Here is a 23,685-nt window from a genome sequence, read left to right on the forward strand (position 1 = left end):
AGGCCCTATCCAAAATTTACCTAGATTTTTTATAGTGAGTATTCCACAAGAGTCCCAACTGTTCTCAACTCTCTCTGGAGCCTGGGGCACTATGGCATCCCTAACTGGGGTATGCTGTGAGGCTGAAATTAGAGAGGAAGGAATTTCAAAATACAAACTGGCAAAGAAAGGATGAAAGTAGATTGAAAGCTGTTGAAATGAGATCCCTGAGGCGTATGTGTGGTAAAACCATGTATGATCGTGTGAGGAATGTGGAGATCCGCAAAGAGTGCAAAGCTAATGTAAGCGTAATGAGTTAGATTAAAAAAGGGACGCTGAGATGGTTTCTGCATGTAGAGCGAACGAGGGAAGAAAGGAGTGTAAGGAGGATATATGATGCAAATGCCCATGGTAGCAGAAGTCGGGGACGCCCGAGGAAGACACGGCACGATCAAGTGAATCAGATACTCGAGTCGGGCCATGTCAAGGGTCAGAATAATAGAAAAGTATGTATGAGACGATGTATGAATGTGAATGAGGCAAGAAGTGTGTGCCAATACCGCTTGTTTTGGCGGTCCATCCTCTCTGCTTACCCCTGCGGGGAAACGGCGTGATGGTTAGTTAGTTAGTTAGTTTAAAAATACCTAATTTTTATTTTCCTTGGAATATGACACAGAATCATCTCTTTTTCCGAAAGTACCACCACTTTCATATTATGAAAATAGCTGTGTACCATCGAATGACAAAAAAATGTGCCCCAGGAATAATGGTTTCAATAAAATATAGCCCACGGGTGGCTTACTCAAATGTATCTCAAAATTATATTATTGAAACAAGTGTGGGAAGGTACCTACCAAATTATTATTATTTGTCTAGTTGTGAGGAGATCCACACAACGTGTGTAAATTATTTATTAACACAACGATCACTACCTAGGTACTATGAAAATTATAACAATACGCTTTGAGAAAGATGTGCCCACCTGTTTATAAGGAAGGAAAAGTTATTTTTAGAATACTTACAGCTTAGATTCATAATACAAACTAAGTTTTCAAACGGGTGATTTTCCAACAATATTTTAAAACCGATCTAACGGCGAATTTATAATATCGGATGCTATCATAAATGATAGATATTTGATTGACTGCTTTGGTAAGCAGATATCATCCTTTCGACATACTTTTGAAAATGTTAAATGAATTGACTATGGTTACATAAAATTGCAAATAAATTATGCGCTTATGCTTTAAAATTACCATAAGAAAATATGAACGTGTACAAATATTGACACTGCGTATTTTGTCCATAGGACAGATTTCTGGGTAGGTACTACTGTCGAAGTTGAAGTTTTCTGCAAAAGAAGGTAGGTACCTACAAATCAATTACATATTTCATTAGCTCGATTTATACCTTTTTGAAGCACCTTTCACTAGTTACCTATGCAATAAATTTGAATAAGTAATATATTATTAAAAAAATATGATTGACATTATTCGAGATAACGCCAATTTTTCACAGCAACATACGCTGACCCGTGACCACAAGTCGGCGTTAAATAATTACGTAAAAATAATGAGATTATCTTTATTAAGTATGAACAAAAAATAGAATGACCGCATTTTTTACAAAGACAGCACGATTTCTCCACTAATAATATAGTGACCAACGTTTTTATATGAGATAATCCATTATCTACCTACGCTCCAACACTAATAAAATATTTTTTAAATATACCTAGTTCTTCTCTTTTTATTTCTAGCCTGGCAACCTTAAACAATTTTCTCTATAGAGGTAGATTTCCATCGTTCTCTATTACAGCTTGACACACTTAACATTGCAGTAGGTGGCGTCGCTGGAGTAGATTTATCGGATACAAAAAAACTATGGTAAAAATAGTTTGTTCTTTCGTTAGTTCCTCCTTTCCCCGCCTGAAAATATTAAAAAAAATATGTCAGGCCGTTCGAATTTTCCGAGCATTTGCACCTTTTCATGTCGTTGAAAAGTTTAATATTGATTTCAAGGTTTTTTCTTAGAAAAAAATGTTTTTTATTGTTTTGTTCATTTGCTGTCTTTTATTTACGCACCTTTCAACAATAAAGATAATATTAGTTAAAACAATAATAAGATAATAAAAAAAGTAGAGTGCATTGTGATCTATCGAGAATTTTACGAAATAATAAACCGCCAAGTTTGGCCGCATTCGCGGCCAGGTGTCAAAATGTCGCCACTGACCGGGCCGTGTCTATGGCATGGTACGCGTACGTCAGTCAGCAAACTGCGATTGGAAATTGGAACTTGAGCAAGTCGTTTTGGCGTTTGCGTTTGGCATACTAGCGACTATAGCGAGCTATAGACTATAGTAGAGTATAAGCTGTACCGTATTGGTAGTATACGGGCTCTAGCTCTACTTTATACCTAGTACTGTCTGCCGTACATTCAATAAATAGGAATATTCTTTGTACGCGGGTTGGTGACTGTATGGAGATTACCAAGTTTTAACGAATTTTTCGTCAGTGAATCAGCAAATCGACGCAAAAAGGATGTCTATGATTTATTAAGTTAGTGAATTACGCGAAATTTAACGAATATTTGACTTATAAAGCCCCAAAATTGTGATAAACCAGTCGAACGTTTGTAGCGATTCTGAAGTAGCGACCATTTTAGATTCGACTCGACGGCATAGCATTAAAAATAATTGTTTATCTCTCGCTTTGGAATCTGTCTTGCATTTTTATTGTAAAATAAACTGAGTTTGAAATGTACGCCACGCTTTTGTCGAATATTTGGTTCGTTACTGGATGGACGCTGCATCTTTTTTTGGGCAAAAATGAAAGCGGAATAATGCAATTCGATGTGTTTTGATTTCTCAATTATATTTCAGATTTAAAAAAATTAATAACTGGACGACGATGGTGTCCACGAGGCAGATGAGCATTGTCGGGGGAGGGGGGGGAGGATCTGATGGTGCAGGGCCGAGCCATGCTGAGGGAACTACGTCTCGTACCACCCGTCACAGTGGTTTGCCCTCTTTACCTCCGCTCAACTCCCCCCAACACCCATCACAATGCACGGGCTTGTCCCTCCTGCCTAGCCGCAGCGGAGCCCCCAACCAGGCTCGAGTCTTCACCACGGGGCTCCTGGACTTGCCTCCCGAGCTCTTGGAGAAGATCTTTAGCTATTTAAAGTTCAAAGCTGTAGCACACATGAGATTGGTAAGAGCTCTTTTTATTGTGCATTTTTTAGTTTGGTATTTTAATTTATTCTTTTCTATACGCTTCTTTGTCGATGACTTAATAGATCTTTCTACTGCGCTATAGGAGTCAAGACGCCATGCCTTATTCTTATAGTATAAATTATTACCGCATCAGCATCAATCAATGCTTTTAGTCGATTGATTTCCATCACTCATAATCTATTTATCAATAAGAGATTGCACACAAATGAATGAAATGCTCTTAAAGTTGGGTTTCCAATTATTTGCAATGATATCTCAAATATTCTTGGAAATTAAACTAGTCATTTTTTGCAAACTTTCCGATAATAGAAATATAATTACGTGGTAGGCATTTTTAATTATCAAACAAAAATATTTATTTAGTTTTTATAATGTATACATCGCTGACCTTTTATCTTATTTATGTCATTGAAAATAATTTTGCAGGAACAATGCAATGTTGGAGATAAAGTGGCAAAGTTTTATTATATCAACAATTAATTCGGAATACCTCAATAAATTTGTTTTTATAAAATACTTATTGGGTTTGCTAGATTATTTATCTGGAAAGGTTAAGATAAAAAATAATATGTTGATATAAAATTAAAAGTTTTGGTGTAATTTATTTATACAAATGTAGTGTCTGCTTTACACTTTAAAATGTTTTCTTTTTTTTCATAATTCATAAGTTCTTTCTAGAATTTAATTCAATTATTCATTCCTATATTTTTTCAATATCTGATGTTGAATACTTGGGAAGGCTGTTAGAGATATTGAAAGAAGAGTAAATGCAGGTAACTGCATTAATGTAGGACTGAAAGCAGTTGGTGCTAACAAACAATTGTCCAAAGAAGCGAAGTTAGCAGTCCACAATGGAGTGCTGATTTGACAGAAGATGGATGAAAGTTGACTAAATGCTGATCCCTGAGGCATATGTGTGGTAAAACCACGTATGATCATGTGAAAAATGCAGAGATTTGCGAGAGGCTGATTGATGTATGTGTAATGAGTAAGATTAAGAAAGGGACGCCTAGATGGTTTGGGCATGTAGAGCGAATAAATAAAGAAAGAAATGTAAGGAGAATATATGATGCGAAGACTGATAGAAGAAGTTTGGGACGCCCGTGGAAGACATGGCATGATCAAGCCGGCCCATGTGAATAGTCAGAATAACAGAAGAGTATCTATGAGACGACGTATGAATGTGAATGAAGCAAGGAGTGTGTGCTAAGACTGAGTTGTTTAACAGTCTGTCCTCTCTGTGTACCCCTGCAGGAAACGGTTAGTTAGTTATTTGCCTAGTAGTGGTCAAATAAAACCACAGTACACAACAGATTCGGCTGTAAATTGATGTAGAACAAAGTTGAATATAAATTGTTTTGATCACATTGTTTTGTGACCGCATTCCAACCCTAAATTTTTTAAATTCAAACATCATCTAGTTTTTTTTTACAATGGTTACTCAATTATCGCATCCTGTTTAGCAGACAACAATTAGCTCGAGGTTAGAACAATGTTTGTTGCATGTTCCCCTACGCCCTGATTCCAAATCCAGGCCAAATTGTATGTCCCCATTGCATCAATCTATTCATTGAAAATAAATGACAATCAATATTATGCATTCAACATCGGATAAATCAATCTTGATAGAATTTGTTGGTAATCTAATTCTCTATCGTAAAATATATTCAATCAATTTTACTGCCAGGCTTCAATGAATATTGAAAAGCTTAATTGAAATTGTAAACGGAAAATAAACGTTTTGTTAATCCAGGAATTCCAGATTTACCTCATATCTGAGAGTGTTGCTGCTTCAGAAAGCAAATTTTCTGCTTGAGATGATGGTTAACAGATAATATGCGATGCCTGAGTGCACCAGGCATACTATGTAGCAGTTTGGCTTTATCATACCAGACATGATCAGGGCTCTACAAGATGGAACCATGCTGATTGAACTGCTAGATTATCCTTGTGATATATTTACGAGGTGTGACTATTTCAAAATGAAACTGCATTGTTTGAACTCAGCGATTGCTGGGTTTAGGAGGCAATGACCTTGAAGCTTTCGGAATCGAACAACGCAAATTTCTACTGTGTTTAGTTTGTAGCGGATATTGCTGCATCACGTTTAGTTACAGAATTGAGCAACAAGTTAACCTCAATTTTTTAAATTTCGACAGAATGTTAGTGATTGTTAGAGGTGGATAATGTCTTGTTACTTACATTTTGATTGCTACAAAAGGCGCAGGAATACCACAAATAATCGTAAAATTGAAACTATAGGAAATGTTGACTGTATCGTATCCTTTGATATTAAGAGGAAGCTAAAAGCCAAAAATGTGTATATTCTTGGTATACCTTATATCGTAGGTAATAGGCATTAAAATCGCTTGACAAACGGAGTCTAGAAACGTTCGATTTCAAGCACAAAACTGTTTTTTTTATTTATTTTGTAAATAATTTTATAAGAAAGCAAAAAAGTTAATCAAGTGAAACTGTCACAGATAATCTTAGCTATAATACTGTAATTTTTTTAAGTTGTTTCTTTTATGCGTTCACACATTTCTATTGAAAAAATGTTTTTTTTAGTAGTTTACATTTTTATTTTTTATTCAGTAATTTATTATTTTATTTGTATTCTACTCAAGCGAAGCAATAGTACAACCTTCAATTAATCTAAAGCATATTTTTTGGAATTTATAATGTACACCAATTCGTTATAAAGATTAATCAAAATAGTGATTTAGCATTAAGTTTCCCCTAACAGTTGTGTCAAGTTGATTGAATATATAAATGAGGTTCAAAAGCTAAACAAATACACTACTTCGAGTTAATGATCTGAGAGCTGGTTTAGGCGAAAATTCTTCAATCAACTCACTATTTTCAGAAGATAATCACATTTCAAAACTCCGGATTTTTAGCCTTGCACAACTTTTACCTGTTTTTGAAAGTAAGGTGAAGGTTCCAATTGGAAATTTCTCACATTTTGAATGAGGTGCATTCGACAGACCTACTGAAGGCACTATCAGCTGATGAACCAGCATGGTAGATTCTCTACTAGCATCGAAGACCCTCATTAGGTGGTGTTTAGATAAGGCTAGGGCTATTACTATAACCTAATCACACTTTTCTTTTTCTTATTGGATTTACATTATTCAAAGCCTTACTCCTCAATCTGTCTCACTCCAAGGGACGAATCACATTTAGGAAGATAAATTCTAATCAAATCCTTGTACTGTTGCATAAAAGCATAAAATTAGCCCAGCATAAAATTAGCTTTTTCTTATATGTGGTGTGTATTTACTACACATTGCTTCTAATAACTTTAATAACTCTACAAATATAATAAATTCTGGGTTCAGATTTTAGGTATTCCTCCGTTATACATTTATGCACTGAATAAAAAAATAATATTTTACATAGTTTTCAAATTCAATTAAAAATCGGAGATTTTTGTTAAAAATCAGGATCAAATACACCAATACAGTCAACCGTGTGACACTGCTACGCGAAGAGTGTGCGAGGAAATGACACGCTATTGATGTCCCGCTTTAGTTCACTATGCGGGAACATGAGAAATCCACACGTCCGCAGTTGTATTCAATTTAGATCATCGATACCTACGACCGCATAGCATCCAGCGCCAGTCGGTCGCGGGCCGTCGTTAGATATGGACTCCTCGCAAGTTTTTTTAGCATCTGCCGATGGTTTTTCATGTTTTCAGCAATTAAATTATAATTATTATCACTTTTGATATAAAATATAATAAACATAAGCGACTAGCTATGAATATTCGTATTTTTCCGATATTAAATTGCTTATTTTGAGATGTGTATTGACTACACAGCACCGGAACGCGTGGATTTTTTTAGCACAGTAAGGGAAAGGTTAAAGACATTTAAAAAAAAAAAATTACGTTTCCTTACAAATATTGAAAAGAATACTACTGGGGTACCCCGTTCCAATTATGTCCTCTGCGTGCAAACTGTATCTAAATTTCTCTAATAAACAATAAATAGTGTTAATCTCAAATGGCCTCCTAAGTAAATATGGTCCCGTATATTATCTGCCTGAGCAGAAAATAAATAATAATATATTTACATTCTAATACAGTATCACGTCAAATGCATTGTACATACAGTTTTGTAATAGTGATCGACAAACCATTGGATGCAATCTGTTAGCCACAAATTATTAATACTTTGTCTAGTCTACAGTTAGTAATAAGATAGATCATTGTAAAAACATATATTTGTATAGCGTTCTTGAGGTTATTTTTTCACAAAAACAGCACTATACATATCATCCAGTTAACCCCTCCAGTGTTTTAGGGTCATATATGACCGGGCATCCATATTTTATGAAAGTAGTTTTATCTTTTTTTTTCTATCATGCGGAAATACATAATTTCAATAGAAGAGAAATAATAATTCTATCCAGCTCGCCTTAAATATGTATACTGCAATCCATTGATAAAATCCTAAAAATAGCCAAAATTATTCATTCATATTTCACGCCGCTATCGTAACAATCGGTTTAACTTTAAAAAATTATTTTATTTTATGAATGAGATAAAAGTGAAGTTACAGTTATCTTACAAATTCCCCAAACAAAATGAATTGTGTTTTCGAAATATAGAGTTCTCTCAATTTTTCTAAAATTGAGAGAACTTAAAATTGTAATGTTTATTTTAAATATGTACCTACACCACATTTTATCTAGTTTCTAAAACAGTTTTTGTTTTTACGAATAATTAATAAATAAGATGTATATAGCGCATTTAAAATACACAGAAAACATTGCAGGTTGCAAAGTTTGTGAGATTCATTTTTTTAAATTTATTTCACCATTCAGTTTTTAGAAATAGCCACAATTCGCATTCCATATATCTAATCTATATTCTACAGCTATTCAAAAATACTCCTGCTTCTTTTGAGGAAAAAATATATTTTGTACATACAAAAGGGTGTACATAATATCTAATATTTATTTTTAATACCGTTTCTGTAAACAGAATTGATTAATAATAGAACTTAATTGTTATAGAATATATTATTTTTAATAGGTTTATACTTTTATTAACGACTGTTTGTTTCTTAAATAAAAAATATAAAATAATAATACTGTTGTTAAATTAAAATGAAACAATAATATTTCAATCACTTTTTAATTAACACGCCAACTGGTTTCAGACACAACATTGCCTTAACAGGACAGTATAAAACTGGTTTCATTATTCCGCATTAACCACTGAAGAAATAAATCGATAGAAGTGTGTTGTGGGCAGGGCCGGTCCTAAGCTAAATGGCGCCTGGTGCGATTAAAATTTTGGCACCCCTAGGTAGGTGATTCACTGTAATCAATAATATTTGGATGATTTGTATTTTTGTGTAGCGCCGTTTTTATGAAAAACTATCTGACATTTTCCCGGCGTTGCTTGACTTTTCTCTACTTTCTATAAATGTAATATGCATGTATCATATATATATAAACCTTTCGGAAGAAATTTTCTAAATGATAGTGAAAACCCTATCAAAGTCCGTTGCGTATTTTAGAAGAACCAAGCGCACAAACAGACAGACTCGAATAGTGACTTTGTTTTCACGCTATTTAATTAAATAGAATCTCAAGGGTGATTAATGTGTTAGGACTGTTAGGTATTATATCCAGGAAAGGACTGTTCCAATTGCACCTGCATAGGACCGGCCCTGGTTGTGGGTATGATTGTGTACGTGTGCGTAAAGTCCATTTACCCTTAGTTCGGGTGAAATTAATCAAATGTTGAAATTTTTTTTTGAACAAAAAATAATCAATTTAGGAGGGTAATTTTAGTGTTATGCGAATTAGCGACGGCAATTTTTTTTTTCAATCAAATCAGTATTGAACACTAAGGACGGGGATTATATCATTATTGACCAGTTGCTTCACAAAACTGAAATTGTAATGGAACTTGGATAGAAACTTCACATAACTTGAAAATCAACTTTGAAATGTGATGAATTGTTCAAATTCTGCGAAACAACCCTTCCTATGTATTTTCTGTTAACCCCTCAGGCCACTGGAGTATTCTGTCCGAAGTCGGAATATTTCAAATAAATGGAATAATTCTGAATGTATCCGAAAAATAGTAACTGTTTTTAAAAGGTGATAAAATATACTTTAAAATTTTACTATTTTTAACATTGAACATTATTATCACCTCCCTTTTTTCGCATCGTATAAAAATGCAAAAAAAATAGGTTCTTAGTTTGGGTTATTCAAATCATTTGTGCATATTTAGATTGGACTGGAACCTTGTGGCAATCACCATATTAACAAGATCGAACTTAGCATCAAAACATGCAAAATTTATTAAACCTTTATATATCTTTTTACTATCTCACCTGGGGTAAATAGTTGTTTCTTGTAGTGATTAAGTTGAAATTAAGTGTTATTTAAATAATTTGTGTGTACTAAGAAGTAATAAAAAAATATTACAAAAATTATGATAGATGCCATTTGGTGGCAAATCGAGATAGATGTGGAAAGACTTTATGGCAAGGACTGAGGACTTTTCTGAGTACAAAGTTTTCTTTACCAGCTTCACTCGACAAAGTCTCATAATATGGTTGTTGTGCCACTATTATTATAATGTTCTGGGATTATTGATACAGTGATACTCCGAGGTTAGATTACTCAGTTTATTGTTAACCGACTGCAGAGATTACGATGCATGCTTTTTAGTTGTGAGCCGGGATGTGCTAGAAATGAAACTTATACACGGGCTTTTATACTTTTTTTTTTTTTTTTTTTTTTTTAATATTTACTCCACACAGGAGGCCCTGAAGAAAATAATTTCCCTCAGGGCCTATGTCATCTTTGGGGATGCTGTGTGGAGGGTCTTTTTGTGGAGAGGAAGGAGTGAACGTGGGTCTTGAAGAGTCCCATGTTGTAGGAGGGAGGAAACACAGAGGCCGGCAGTTCGTTCCACAGCCGAGCTGTTGAACTTAAGAACGAATCGTAGAAGCGACCCGTTCTCATGTGACAAGTGTCAACTGTGTACAAATGTTGGGCGCGCGTTTGGCGTGTATCCCGACTACGCACCGGTGCCGAAGGGATCAGTGACGCTAGTTCTTCAGAGCATCTTCCATTGTAATACCGATAGAACAAGGACAGCATACCTACCTGACGCCTGTGCTCTAAAGATTGCAGTCCGTTTGTTAAGATTGGGGAATCTATCAAACGGACCGCCCGTTTCTGCACAGAGTCAAGGGTTTTTTTCAGGTATTTTGGGGCTCCAGACCAGAGATGGCTGCCAAATTCGACAGTAGGGCGCACTTGCGATTTGTACAGGGTGAGCAGTTGTGTACTATTAAAGTATCTGCGGGCCCTGTACAGTACGCCCAGCTTCTGAGAGGCCAACTTTACTCTAGCTTCGATGGAGCCCCCGTACCTGAGCTGGTCACTTATAGTTACACCAAGCATATCAATGGAAGGCCTGTTCGGAAGATTGCTTCCGTTGAAGGAGACTAGATTATCATTTGGATCCCTTTTAGACGTAATCAGACAAGACTGGGTCTTTGAAACATTAAATTCGACGAGATTATTTTTACCCCAGGAGGAAATACTCTCGAGATAACCGTCCATTCTCTGCTTCAAAGCCCTCCGAGCCGTTGGAGTTTGTGTGCCCTTTGGGGGCTTGTCAAACAAAAAGCTATCATGAACTGTACTGTCATCCGCGTAACAATGAATCGGTGCACATGTCAAAAGGTCATTGATGTGCAACAAAAACAAAGTTGGAGACAGAACCGATCCCTGTGGGACGCCAGCATTTATGGAGTGCGAGGAAGAGGTGAAACCGTCAGCAACCGCCTGAATCGACCTATCCCTTAAAAAGTCAGCAATCCACGTACACAGGGATGCGGGAAGTCCGTAAGAATGCAATTTGTTGACAAGTCCTCGGTGCCAGACCCGGTCAAAGGCCTTGGATATGTCTAGTGCGACCGTTTGGGTCTCACCGTGACGTTCCAGGCACCGCCCCCAAACATGCGTCACATACGCGAGAAGATCACCGCACGAGCGGTTCCGCCGGAATCCGTATTGACGGTCGTTGATAATTTTGTTCTTCTCGAGGTATGTGAGCAGTTTGTCGTTGATCACACGTTCCATCACTTTGGACAGAACTGATGTGATCGCTATGGGGCGGTAGTTGGCCGGGTTGGAGCGGTCACCTTTCTTGGGAATAGGGTGAATTACAGCTTTTTTCCAACCAGAGGGCACAGTGCCACACTTCAGGGACATTTTGAAGAGCTTTGTCAAAACTGGAACTATTTCCGCAGCACACCTCTGCAATACCAGGGCAGGTATTCCATCAGGTCCACTAGCTTTGTTAACATCGAGCCCCCGTATGACGTGGAGTACATCCCGATGCCGGATCCTCAGCTTTTTCATATAGAAGCCGCAGTGAGGAACCGACGGCGGAACAGCACCCCCGTCGTCGAGGGTCGAGTTTTCCGCAAACATTTTCCCTAAAAGGTTTGCCTTTTCGGTGGCGTACTACTATATATAGTATACTACTATAATATATCCATCTCCCTTTACACTGTAGAGTAAAACACCAGGACTTTATTGTCCCACAATAACAAAAATATTAATGAAATAATAATAAATATGATAGCAATACCAGCAAAACTAATACATATATTAATATCCTATTGGCATTTGTTTTTTTCGGTGGGGGTTCTCTTCCCCTTAATTTATATCGACTCGAGGTTCATTTTCGCGGGCGTTCACTCGTAATTAATATAAATATAAAAATTAAATTATTATTCAAGATCTCCGTTCCATTATTAGGATAGCTGTCCAATTATCGGTAGGTGGCAGATTTGGGTGCCAGGCAGTGGCGGCTCGTGACTTTTGGGTTACTAGAGTGCTAATATTACAAAAAATGGCTTAATTGATGTTGTTGTAGCTGAAAACGATTTTTATTTTTTTTCGAAAAATTGATTTTTTGTATGAAGATTTTCAGGAATTCCGTGCGGCGCACGGCTATACTGAAATTTCCTGAAAATCTTCATACAAAAAATCGATTTTCGAAAAAAAATTAAAAATCGTTTTCAGCTATAACAACCCCAGAAATGCAATTTTTTATAATATTAGCACTCTAGTACACCCAAAAGTCACGAGCCGCCACTGGTGCCAGGGTGTTAGTAGGCAAGTCTAGACTTGACATGACATGTTCAGACATGTCATGTTGGATAACAGCAGAATCCAGGTAATCTGCTTCTCCAAGTCCAGTCCAAGTTCCTATACTATATTCTCCAAGTTTGTATACTCGTATCCTTTGCGATCTCAATCACTATCCGCTGCAAGTATGTCAAGCTCTTTTCGAGAGATGACCCTTCCTCTCAGGGTGTTTATGATGAACGTCATGGTTGATCAATGGTAGGAATAGGGATGGGGTAAATGATAATATTTCGCAGTGTATTGATTTTACTGAGGAAGCTTTCTGATTATTTTCTCCCACTTTCTATCAGCCATAGTGTAACTCGTTTTTTAAAAAGGGTCTCTTTTATGTTTACCACATTGCTGATTGAATCCATTACATGTGGTAGGAGCAAAAAGTTATGAAATCTTTGTCCAAACGATATATTCATTTTTGTTAGTAATCATCATCTAATAACAAAGTTACTCATTTCTAAAACGTCTCTATTCTAGGTATGCCGCCAGCTGAACAATGTGTCCAGTTCATACTTGAACTCGTCATTCCAACGCCTGCTGGGGCAGATGCTCCACAGGTACCAGGTCATAAAGTCCAAGATGCCTCGGCGTGAGTCAGCCCGTCGCAGCCACCCGCTGGCCTGCGAGTCGGACATCATCGAGACGCTGCACATGCGACTCGCCCTGCTGCAGATGACCTTCGGCAAGCACATTGAGAGGAAGTACTGCTGCTTCTTCCCGGGAGAGGTAAATTTTAAATTAAATTATTGATCTCTACAATTAAATTTAATTTTTGTGATAACTGCAGGCCATCCCAGGTGTGCTGGCCGGAGCCAGTGAGACTGTAACTTTCGATTTTGGGTATGTTGTGAGGCGGGGGAGTGGGGAAGGAAAGGAGATGGCAAAGGGAAGCTTGGCTCTTTTTTAAATCTGGTCACTAAACATCAACTCATTTTCAAGCTATGTTTCGATTCTTGGTTCACTAAGCATATCTTGTGTTGAAAAGGTTGTAAGTCAGTTAACTGCTGTGAGTATCGACCTTGGTCGGTATGAATTAGCGACGAGTCGTTCACGAGCGAGCCGCACAATTGAGCTAGCTCTTTTTGATGAGCCGTATTCGTAAAACTCCCAGTGAATCGTACTTCCTCGAGTTATATCGGACGAGCACAGTTTTCTCATTGCTCATGACTCCCGTTCAATTGAGTCGACTCTTTGAGCCGTACGAAAATATTGAGCTGGTACCGTGGCTTCCGCTCTTAATAAAAGGAGTCATGATACATCGGTAGTACAAATGCTTGTCAATTATCCTATAGCTGGGCTATCAACCAACTCAAATTATTCACATTAATGCATACACTTTGACTGTTCATTTCTGTTGAAGTTTATTTGGTGATCTTTTTGTTATACATCTCTACCTAGCTAAAATGTTTTTTATTTTTATATTATTGCTTCACTATGTTGAATTGGCTCTGTCTGAGGCTATGAATATTGTAATAACTTTGATAAAAAATTTAATTTATAAATATTCTTGCCTCAAGAAAAACTTCAGGTCATTGGGATGCAAATACAAAAATTGTCCCTTTATCTTGGGCGCTTGACCCATCCTGATTCCGATTGGTAAACTATCCTAGCTTCAGTCGCACCAAAAAAGACTGGCGTTGCTATACCCCCTACAGTCTGAAACTTTGAAACCGTTTGTGCAGGTGTTAATAGTGACATTTTTAATAGAATCGCCTGCACTTGAAACAATTAATTTTTTATTCCATTTCTGGTTTCCCTCAAAAAGGGTCCGGTGTTCCAAAGGTTAACCTACAATATCCACTGTTGTTTTGACAGCAAATTACAAAAAAAAAAATCCAGCATAGTAAACTGATAAATGGTTTCTTCCAGATCATAGAAAAAATATCCACTTTGGTTTGTACGGCATAATCAAAACAGTCTTTACTTGTCCAGCTAATTAAATAAGTGAAGTTAGCTGTCCACATGGAGTGCTAGAATCTACCCTGATAGACGGTAGTGAGGCATTGAATTGGCAGAGAAACGATGAAAAATAGACTAAATGTAGAAATGTGATCCCTGAGACGTGTGGTAAAGTTTCGCAAAGTGTAATGTAAAGCTGGTGCAAGCTTAATGAGTAGGATTGAGAAAGAGAGGTTTAGATGGGGAGTGTAAGGAGAATTATATGACGTGAATGTGAATAATAGAAGTAGTCAGGGACACTCTAGGAAAATATGAGCATGATCGAACAAGTGAACCATGTACTTGAATCAGGCCATGTCAAGAGTCAGAATAACAGAATACATATATGAGACGATGTATGAATGAGAATGAAGCAAGTACCAAGTGTACCAAGTCTGAGTTTTTTGGCTGTCCATCCTCTCTGCCTACCCCTGTGGATAAATAGCGTGTTGGTTAGTTAGTTAGATAACTATTGATGAAATTTTCCAGATCTTGGACGAGGTGTACAGCATACTGGACTACCTGCGGGTGACCACTAAGCTGGCGCGCCCATACAAGGTCACGGATGAGCTGTTTGACCTCAGCACCATGGCCATGGAGTACTTCAAGGAACACATGGAGCCCAACTTACCCGAGATCACATACTTTGGAACGGAGTTCTTCGACATCACTGGAACATTCTCACGTAAGTTTTGTATAATCTTCATAATTTTCTTCGCCTTTTCCGATTTGGTTTGGAAACCCGTTCCTTGTTTAATCTTCATCATTTTCTTCCCCTTTTCCGAAATGGTTTGGGAACCCGTTTCTTGTTTTTATCTTCATCATTTTCTTCCCCTTTTCCGATTTGGTTTGGGAACCCGTTTTCGTATGATCTTCATCATTTTCTTCCCCTTTTCCGATTTAGTTTGGGAACCCGTTTCTTGTTTAATCTTCATCATTTTCTCCCCTTTTCCGAGATGGTTTGGAAATCAGTTATTCGTATGATCTTCATCATTTTCTTCCCCTTTTCCGATTTAGTTTAGGAACCCGTTTCTTGTTTTATCTTCATCATTTTCTTCCCCTTTTCCGATTTGGTTTGGGAACCCGTTTTCGTATGATCTTCATCATTTTCTTCCCCTTTTCCGATTTAGTTTGGGAACCCGTTTCTTGTTTAATCTTCATCATTTTCTCCCCTTTTCAGAGGTGGTTTGGAAATCAGTTTTTCGTATGATCTTCATCATTTTCTTCCCCTTTTCCGATTTAGTTTGGGAACCCGTTTCTTGTTTAATCTTCATCATTTTCTTCCCCTTTTCCGAGATGGTTTGGAAATCAGTTTTTCGTATGATCTTCATCATTTTCTTCCCCTTTTCCGATTTAGTTTGGGAACCCGTTTCTTGTTTAATCTTCATCATTTTCTTCCCCTTTTCCGAGATGGTTTGGAAATCAGTTTTTCGTATGATCTTCACCATTTTCTTCCCCTTTTCCGATTTGGTTTGGGAAACCGTTTCTCGGACAAAGTGTCTCCAGTGAACTATATACTGTGTCACTTCAGCGTCCTTTGCAGACTCATTATCTAAAGCTGCTTTACATAGCTTATCAGCCTTTTACACAAGCTTTTTTTTTTTTATACAGTTCCCTATATGAAAACTATATATAGACCCGCATAAAAACTCTTTGCTTTACACAATCATTATTTTCATTCATATAGTTGGCATTAACCACTCAGAACATTAGAACGTCAAAAGACGTAAATATGATAATAGCGGTCAAGACATTAGAACGTCTTTTCACGTAAACGCGCGAGATTTTACAAAAATCGATTTATTTCCATCACTAGTATACGGATTGCCATGATTTAAAAAACAGAGTATCGATAATGAATAACGCTACGCGTCTGTATTCAAGAATATCTATGGAACGTAGAGGTGCATTATCTAAGCCGATTGGATCTGTCATCTTGTTCGTTCATAATTTATTGCGTTTCTAAATAATTTATTAAAAATATTTTAGTTTGGACGGTTAATATTTTGAGGTGACTACTAGTTTTTAATTATATTTCTTCAATATATAAAGTGTTATTTCTTTATGATACTCAGAAAAAAGTACATTTTTCATGGCTTTGAAATAATGGTCAGCGATTTTTACATATTTTTGACGTTTTCATAAAATGTATATTTAGAAACGCAAATATTTACGTATTTTTTTTTTTTTATTTTTTTATTTGTATAAAGATTACATACAATATTATTTATACCCGCTAAGCTACTGCAAGTAGCTTGTCAGCAGGAGATTAGTTGCACCTATAATAATAGTATAGTACATAAAATTAAAATAATCATCAACGCTTTAGCGTAGTAATACATACATTTCTACAAAAAAAACCAAAAAAAAATAAATAAAAAATTGTGTTATACCTTAAATTTGAAAATACAGAAACAGTGTTGTGGGGAAAAAAAACAGTCTTAATACATGAGGTTACTCCTTAGTAGCCATGATTTTAATATTAAAGAGAATTTATTAATGGAGCAATTTTCTTTTAATTCATATGGCAATTTGTTAAAAATTAAAGGTATTGTGTATTCAAGAGTTCTTTGACCATATTTGTTTTGAAACACAGGTACTTTCATTCCTTTATTTTGTATGAAACGTGTATTGTGTACATGATCCACCATTGTTTTATACGGACTGTCAGATATATGCTGTAATACAATTTTTTGCCACATAAGGGCACGAATCGGTAATACATTTATTGATTTATACATAATACTAATGTCTCTCCTCTGGTTATAAACGGTTTTGCTTACTAACAACTTTACCATGGCATTTTGAATCATTTGTACATGTTTTATGTTGGTTTTGCACGATTGACCCCATGAAGTTATCCCATATCTTACGGTAGATTCTGCAAGAGACAGATAAATCAATTTCATAGTTTTTAAAGGCACAAAATATTTTATTTTATACAGTCTTCCTACAATAGACCGAAGGCGCTTACACAGTTTTGAAATGTGTACATCCCACTTCATGTTACAATCTACTGTAACTCCTAGATAGACATAGTGGTTAACCAGTTCGATATTTGTACACGCACAGGGCTGTGTGATATTGTTGTGAATGCAGTCAAAAGAGTGAGATATGATTAGAGGTGCCTCGCTATACTTGGCATGTGGTGATCTTATATGCATCAGTTTTGTTTTTTTAGAATTAATTAGTAAACCATAATCATGTGACCACCTTAATAAAGAAATAAATTATAACAACACAATGCGATAGTGGATTTCATAATCTTTCCAAAACATTTTTTAGAATGAGGCTACGTTTCCCAAAACGTGAGTTATGAAGCTTTTAGCAAAACTCGTAAATAACACAAAAATTATCACGTTTTGACAGTTCTCAAAGGAACACACAGTAAATAAAAGTCTTTGTCTGAGAGGTTAAGAGAAAAAATAGTATTTTGGAATGGTACAAAATGTCAATAAATGATAACACCTTGAACATAACCGTAGATCATTAAAAAAAATCTGTCATTCGCCTTTGCCGTTGCTGTCAACAAATCGATGAAAATACACACAAAATCAGTAATAAACGCATGCCAAAGTCTTTTTTTTTAAATTTTAATTAGTATTTCAAATATGTGCATGTTTATTTCTTTTTACAATGCCTGTGACAAACCACGCATTTTCGTGGCTTGGCCTATTTCAACGTATCGCTTTGCATACATTCCCATTGGTAGTGTATTGCGAGTGATATGCTGAAATAAGCCAAGCCGTTATAATTGGGCTCGTAATAAATGTGACATGCAATCATTGAGCACTTAATAAATATAAATGCGTTGAAATCTGTGATACATAAGTTTTTTTTTATACGCACCGAATGGCAAAATTATACATGTTTATTTATCGTTTCTATTTATAATTTTTTTTTATTATATAATAATATATGTGCGTTATGGTGAAAAGTGAATTATTCAAATATGTTGACGCAATCATATTGTTAATCGATGCAGTTATCGGACTCACTCTAATCTTGGAGTGAGTAATATCTGCTTAACTAAGCAACTTTGTTTATAAGAAAATATTAATCATTTACTTTAATATCTAAATATATATTTTCACTTCTAATCAAATTCTATTATTTATCATATTTGGTGACATCAATATGTTTAATTAACTGATTTAACTCATACCATAAAGATTTTAAAGCTTTGTACACGTCTCATAATTTTGTTCGAAAAAATGATGTCTATTTCCAATTTCACTTGTACAAAGTTAAATTGGAAATAGACATAATTTTTTAAACATATTGATGTCTCCAAATATGTTTAAAAAATTATGTCTATTTCCAATTTAACTTGTACTTGGGGCATGCAGCTTTAAAATCTCCAGACTCCATTTATTCATGAATGGAAAATCCATGCCTCTGGTGGTTTGTACACATACATGTATCTACGAGACTTGTCTGTATAAATATACGTACAAATATGGAATCACCTCATAAGGTTGTACAGTAGAACCTCGTTAATTCGAAATCTTAAAATTCGGATATTCAACATAAATTCGTAAAACTGCTATATATTTACGCGTAAATCGAAATTTCACAGCCGATTTCGGTCGCGGCCTACCTTTAAATTCAGATATTCAAAATAAAATCGTAAAAATACAAAACATTTCGCGTAAATATAAATTTCGCGGCTGTTTTTGGATAATTTCAATTCGGATTTTCAACGTAAATTCGTAAAAATACAATGTATTTCTGCGTAAATAGAGATCTCGCGGCCTATTACCTCCGCGGCCGGCCCTTTAAATAAAGGAATGTAAAAATGCAATATATTTACGCGTAATATGAATTTTCTCCGCCCTTCAAACTTGGCTATCCAAAATAAATTGGAAAAAATATGACATTCCAGTGTAAATCTATTCAGATTTACAAACTAATTAGGACGATATATCTATCTTTTAGATTCAGATTTACGAAATTTTGTGATTTATTTTCTCAAAAATTTAATTTTCTCAAATTACACCAACAAATTTTCGTGTACTGACAAAAATAAATACCGAATTATGAATTAACCCATCGGCATACCTGCCGCCAAGATTGGGGGGGCTGCACTTTTTTCGCAATGGAATATTGCCCCCGCCCCATTGGGGCGACTAAAACTTTTCCCACGTACTTAGACAGTTCACAATAAAATTATAATGTATGTAAAAGAATAAAAATTGTTTAATTTGGGGAAATCTGGGGTGCAATACTGCACAGTAATAATCCTTCTCAAGTATGCATAGATGTCACAAATAAAAATTAGTACGCCGATGGATTAACGAATATCGAATTAAAAAACCATTTTGTATGAAGAATTTTTTTTGTGGTTATTTTTTTGGTGAAAATTTTTAATTAGGTGTTTTTTCAAATTATTGACGTTCCAATTAACGGGTTTCTACTGTAGATAAAAGTGTTAATGTAAGGCTTTGCAGAAATTGGGTTAAATCGTTGACTTTTGAGGTGACCTTTTGAACTAAACTGTCTTATGTCTTGAATCCTAGCGGGCGACGGCAACAAGTCGTATCTCTGCCTGGACTCGCCTGTGGCCGCCGGCTCGGGCGGCCAGTGCGGCGCGGGCAGCTCAGGGGGCGGAGGCAGTGGGGAGGCCGGCTCCTGCCAGCTGCTGCCCGAGGAGGACCACCTTCCACCCTCGCCCCCACCCCCGCAGTCCAACATGGTGCTGCGCAAGCGGATACACAGGATCAAGCAGGGGATGAAGAGGTAACCTCACTTTACTTTATTGAACATAAATCCAGTCGGCGACCGCAACAAGCCATAAAATCTAACCTATCAAAAACAACTCTTTTCTTACAAAACAAATGTTTTGAAGGTAAATTGATAATATCCAAACTGCTTGTAATATTAGAACTAAAGAGCATAATCTCTTACTTATTTATCCCTAAGATACTATGGAACTAAGCTATGTAATACACTTCCACTGGCCATTAGACAGAACACAAATTATTCTAAATATAATTGGACACCAAGTGGGGATCTGGCAGTGAGACAAGTGAAAGATAGTTGTTGTTGTTTATTTGGGGTGAGTCAGTAGCTGACGTGACGATGATAGTGACGATGATACCAGGTGTAAGCGGCGATGACGGGGCTGGAGTGGTCGAAGCGGTAGTCACTGAGTCGACACCGCGTTGGTGGAGACCAGACTCGTGGATGTGTTCAGCACTGGGTACAATACAATGCGTTTTGCATTGGCGATCGTTCCGGAATATTCTAGTAGCATCGCTACACATCAACAATTTTACGAAAACCTGTTTGTAATTGTATATTTCTAATGGTACAATGGTGATTGTCTTATTTTGAAAACTGATTGTATTATAAGCTGTGCCTGCTCTCAACACAGAATTTCCTAATGAGATAGGCACAGTACATCAACCAAGTAATGTAATTTAAAGCTGAAAAATTAAACAAGAAAAATAAAAAAAAAACTACATTGATTTAATTGTACGTTTCAGATACAACAACCAACTCTCCGCTCTGCGCAGCGACCTTCGCAGCTGCAAGCGCAAAACGGCGTGGCAGCAGAAGCAGATTGCCGAGCAGCAGCGCCAGATGGCAGAGCAGCAAAAGCAGACGCTGGAGTACGCCTCGCGGCTAGACGAGAACGACAAGAAGAACGAGGAGACATGCCGCAAGTTTCAGACGTTGCTGCAGGAGCTGAATAAGTGCCGCACTGAGCTGCAGTACTGGCGGTCTAAGTCGCCCGCCACCACCCCCCAGCCGCAATGCGCTGAGTGCGGGAAGCCCTCGGGCCTCATGATGCCGGGGCCTCTACAGCATCTCGGCCTGCAACAGGTACAGTCATACTCTCATTATGTTAATAATGTATTGATTGTCTTACATAAACATTAAATCTATTTACTCGAAATCAACTAACTCGTTAGCTTTTATTTATTTATTATTTTTATTGTAAAACATTGATATTACAAGAACTTTAATAATACCAAAAAAAGTAGTCACGCTGCCACAAGGCAGTTAGTCTGCAGGTTTTACCATTTTTCTTTAATTTAATAAACATAAGACATCATTTTGTTGGTAAATTTAGAATATAAATTTAGTAATTGTCTTAATTGAATTGTCGTAAAAATTTCTTATTTGCATTTATTTGACAGGAAGACGGAGCTGATCCTGACTTGTGGGGTGTTCCCACAGTCCTGGACCCCGGAGCAGGCCCAGCCTTCGCTGCTCCCATGCTCCCGGCCCCTTCTGCTCCCCCTGCACTGTGTCCCGCCCCTGAGCTGGCGTCCCCGCCTCCCCCACTCCTGGAGGGCCCCCTCTCACCCCGCGCCGTGGCCCTGGTCAGCGACAAGCTGCCCGGATCGCCCAAGGCCCGGCGCCCCGCTCAAGACAAGGACGGCAAGTCCCTCTCCTCCGACGAGAGCTCCACCTCCAAACGGGGGCTCGAAGGGGCCTCCTCCCCGCAAGACCACAAGAAGCGGCGTCTGCACCGCACCACCAAGCCCCGAAAGCCGTGAATCGCCACGATCTTCCCCTGCGATTGAAGCATATCCCGAAACCGGGGTACCAACACGAATACTATCTTCATCTTCTAGCCCGTAATAGAATACTTCTCCCAGCACTGGGCAGGGTAATACTTCCGTCAAGTAAGAACTTCCGGAGGACAGGCAGAAGACAGATATGACTCGGTACACAGATTTAGATTACGTCACACCTTAATTATTATTATTTTCCATCCTCTCGTTTTATGGAATATATTTTTTCAAAATAATACCGAATCTGAATGTATAGTATGAAAGCGTATTTTAATTTACCTTATTGCTGATGTTGATTAAGCTATTTAAATGAGTGGTTTTATTCCCGCTAATACACACTAACACATTACTCACTCTCATATTTTTTAACAAACCATTTGATTTTGCAAAAATGTCAACTTTTATTTTATCATACTACAATGAAGTGTGTGTTATATTATTGATAATATGAGGCTTTTTGTATTATTTGTACGCTACTGTCAAATGAAATCAGTAAAAAAAAAAATTATCTCGAATTTTCTAATATCAGCGAATAATACCATTCTTATCAATTTTTTTTGATAGCTCTGTTCTCTGCCTGTTTTTCGTCAATTACGACGAGATCAGATTTTTGCGCTAAAAAAAATGCAACGACATTTTGATTTTTATAAAACCGTTAATTTTTTGAAAAGGGAGCTTTAAAATTTATACAAATTGATTTGATTATTTCCCGAGGCTACTAAATGAATTCGGCTGAGACATACAGCGTTGTCAGTGTTGTGTCAATATGAAGCTAAATGAATTTGCCGTTGAAGATTCTAATCTCGGATCGGGACAGGGTTTTCTCGCTGACACTGCGCAACTGCCGAGCATATTCCATCTTGGTATGTTTTCTGCTGTGGATCATTTGATAACAATACTTATTGTTGTTGCGTGTACATAACCTTTTATGTTTAGAAATAACGGCTCATAGAATCATTGTAAATTGTGTCTTAAAGCCTAAGACACATTACACTATACGCATAACGCATAATTTGGGCGTGGCCTATACGTATTATAAGTTGAGGTGTCACACTATGCTATCATCCTCAGGAGAGGGGGTCAGATCAACTGGGGAACTGCCGCGGAATATCATTTCTTTTTATGGGATCTGTCATCTTGACAGATGCCGCATGTGATCTCGGAGCTCCGTAAATTGATCTGATCTGACCCCCTCTCCTATGGCAGGAGATGGGGTTGCATAATTATCAAATATAGCCTGGTTAGCAGATCATGGCGCATCATCGTCATCACGCCCACACTTATAACACATCATCTGTCAGGTGTGACAGGTCTGTATGGAGAGCGATATGGAGTTAAATAAAACGCTTTGATGCAATCGATCTATCTCTCTATTGTCATTCCGAATTGCTGCCTCACGGCTGCGCAAGAAATATTGTCTCTTTTGAGTTTTAAAAGTTGATCTCATTTTTTTTGTTCAATTTAGATTCGTCAATTCAAACACTATGCAGTACAAAATTTTATTACAAGATGGATCCATGTTAGGTAAGTTTTTAGATTCTCACGGCCAAAAGCATTTTTATTGTTTGTTTTTGGGGTGTTATGCCTTGTTGCGCTAACTCCTTCTTTAGCCGACGTTTCGGACAGCGTTGCAGTGTCCATCATCAGGGCAGATCCGGTAGATCCGAAGATGTGTCGGATCTACCGGATCTGCCCTGATGATGGACACTGCAACGCTGTCCGAAACGTCGGCTAAAGAAGGAGTTAGCGCAACACGGCATAACACCCCAAAAACAAACAATAAAAATGGATCCATGTTGTTTCAAGTTC

General features: G+C 37.0%; 1 protein-coding gene across 1 annotated transcript; it reads left to right on the forward strand.

The window, feature by feature from the left end:
- Positions 1-2,261: 2,261 nt before the first annotated feature.
- On the forward strand, positions 2,262-23,475 carry dmpd (F-box protein dampened). Its single transcript, XM_089632927.1, has 7 exons — positions 2,262-2,537; positions 2,861-3,191; positions 12,890-13,138; positions 14,840-15,035; positions 19,870-20,089; positions 20,839-21,178; positions 21,496-23,475. The coding sequence occupies exons 2-7, from the start codon at positions 2,889-2,891 to the stop codon at positions 21,856-21,858; spliced, it is 1,671 nt and encodes a 556-aa protein (XP_089489053.1). The 5' UTR covers positions 2,262-2,537; positions 2,861-2,888; the 3' UTR covers positions 21,859-23,475.
- The last annotated feature ends 210 nt before the right edge of the window (positions 23,476-23,685 follow it).

Source organism: Hesperophylax consimilis, chromosome 6 (assembly GCF_061612785.1).
Source record: "Hesperophylax consimilis isolate HC1 chromosome 6, BYU_Hcon_1.0, whole genome shotgun sequence".
NCBI classification, from domain to species: domain Eukaryota; kingdom Metazoa; phylum Arthropoda; class Insecta; order Trichoptera; family Limnephilidae; genus Hesperophylax; species Hesperophylax consimilis.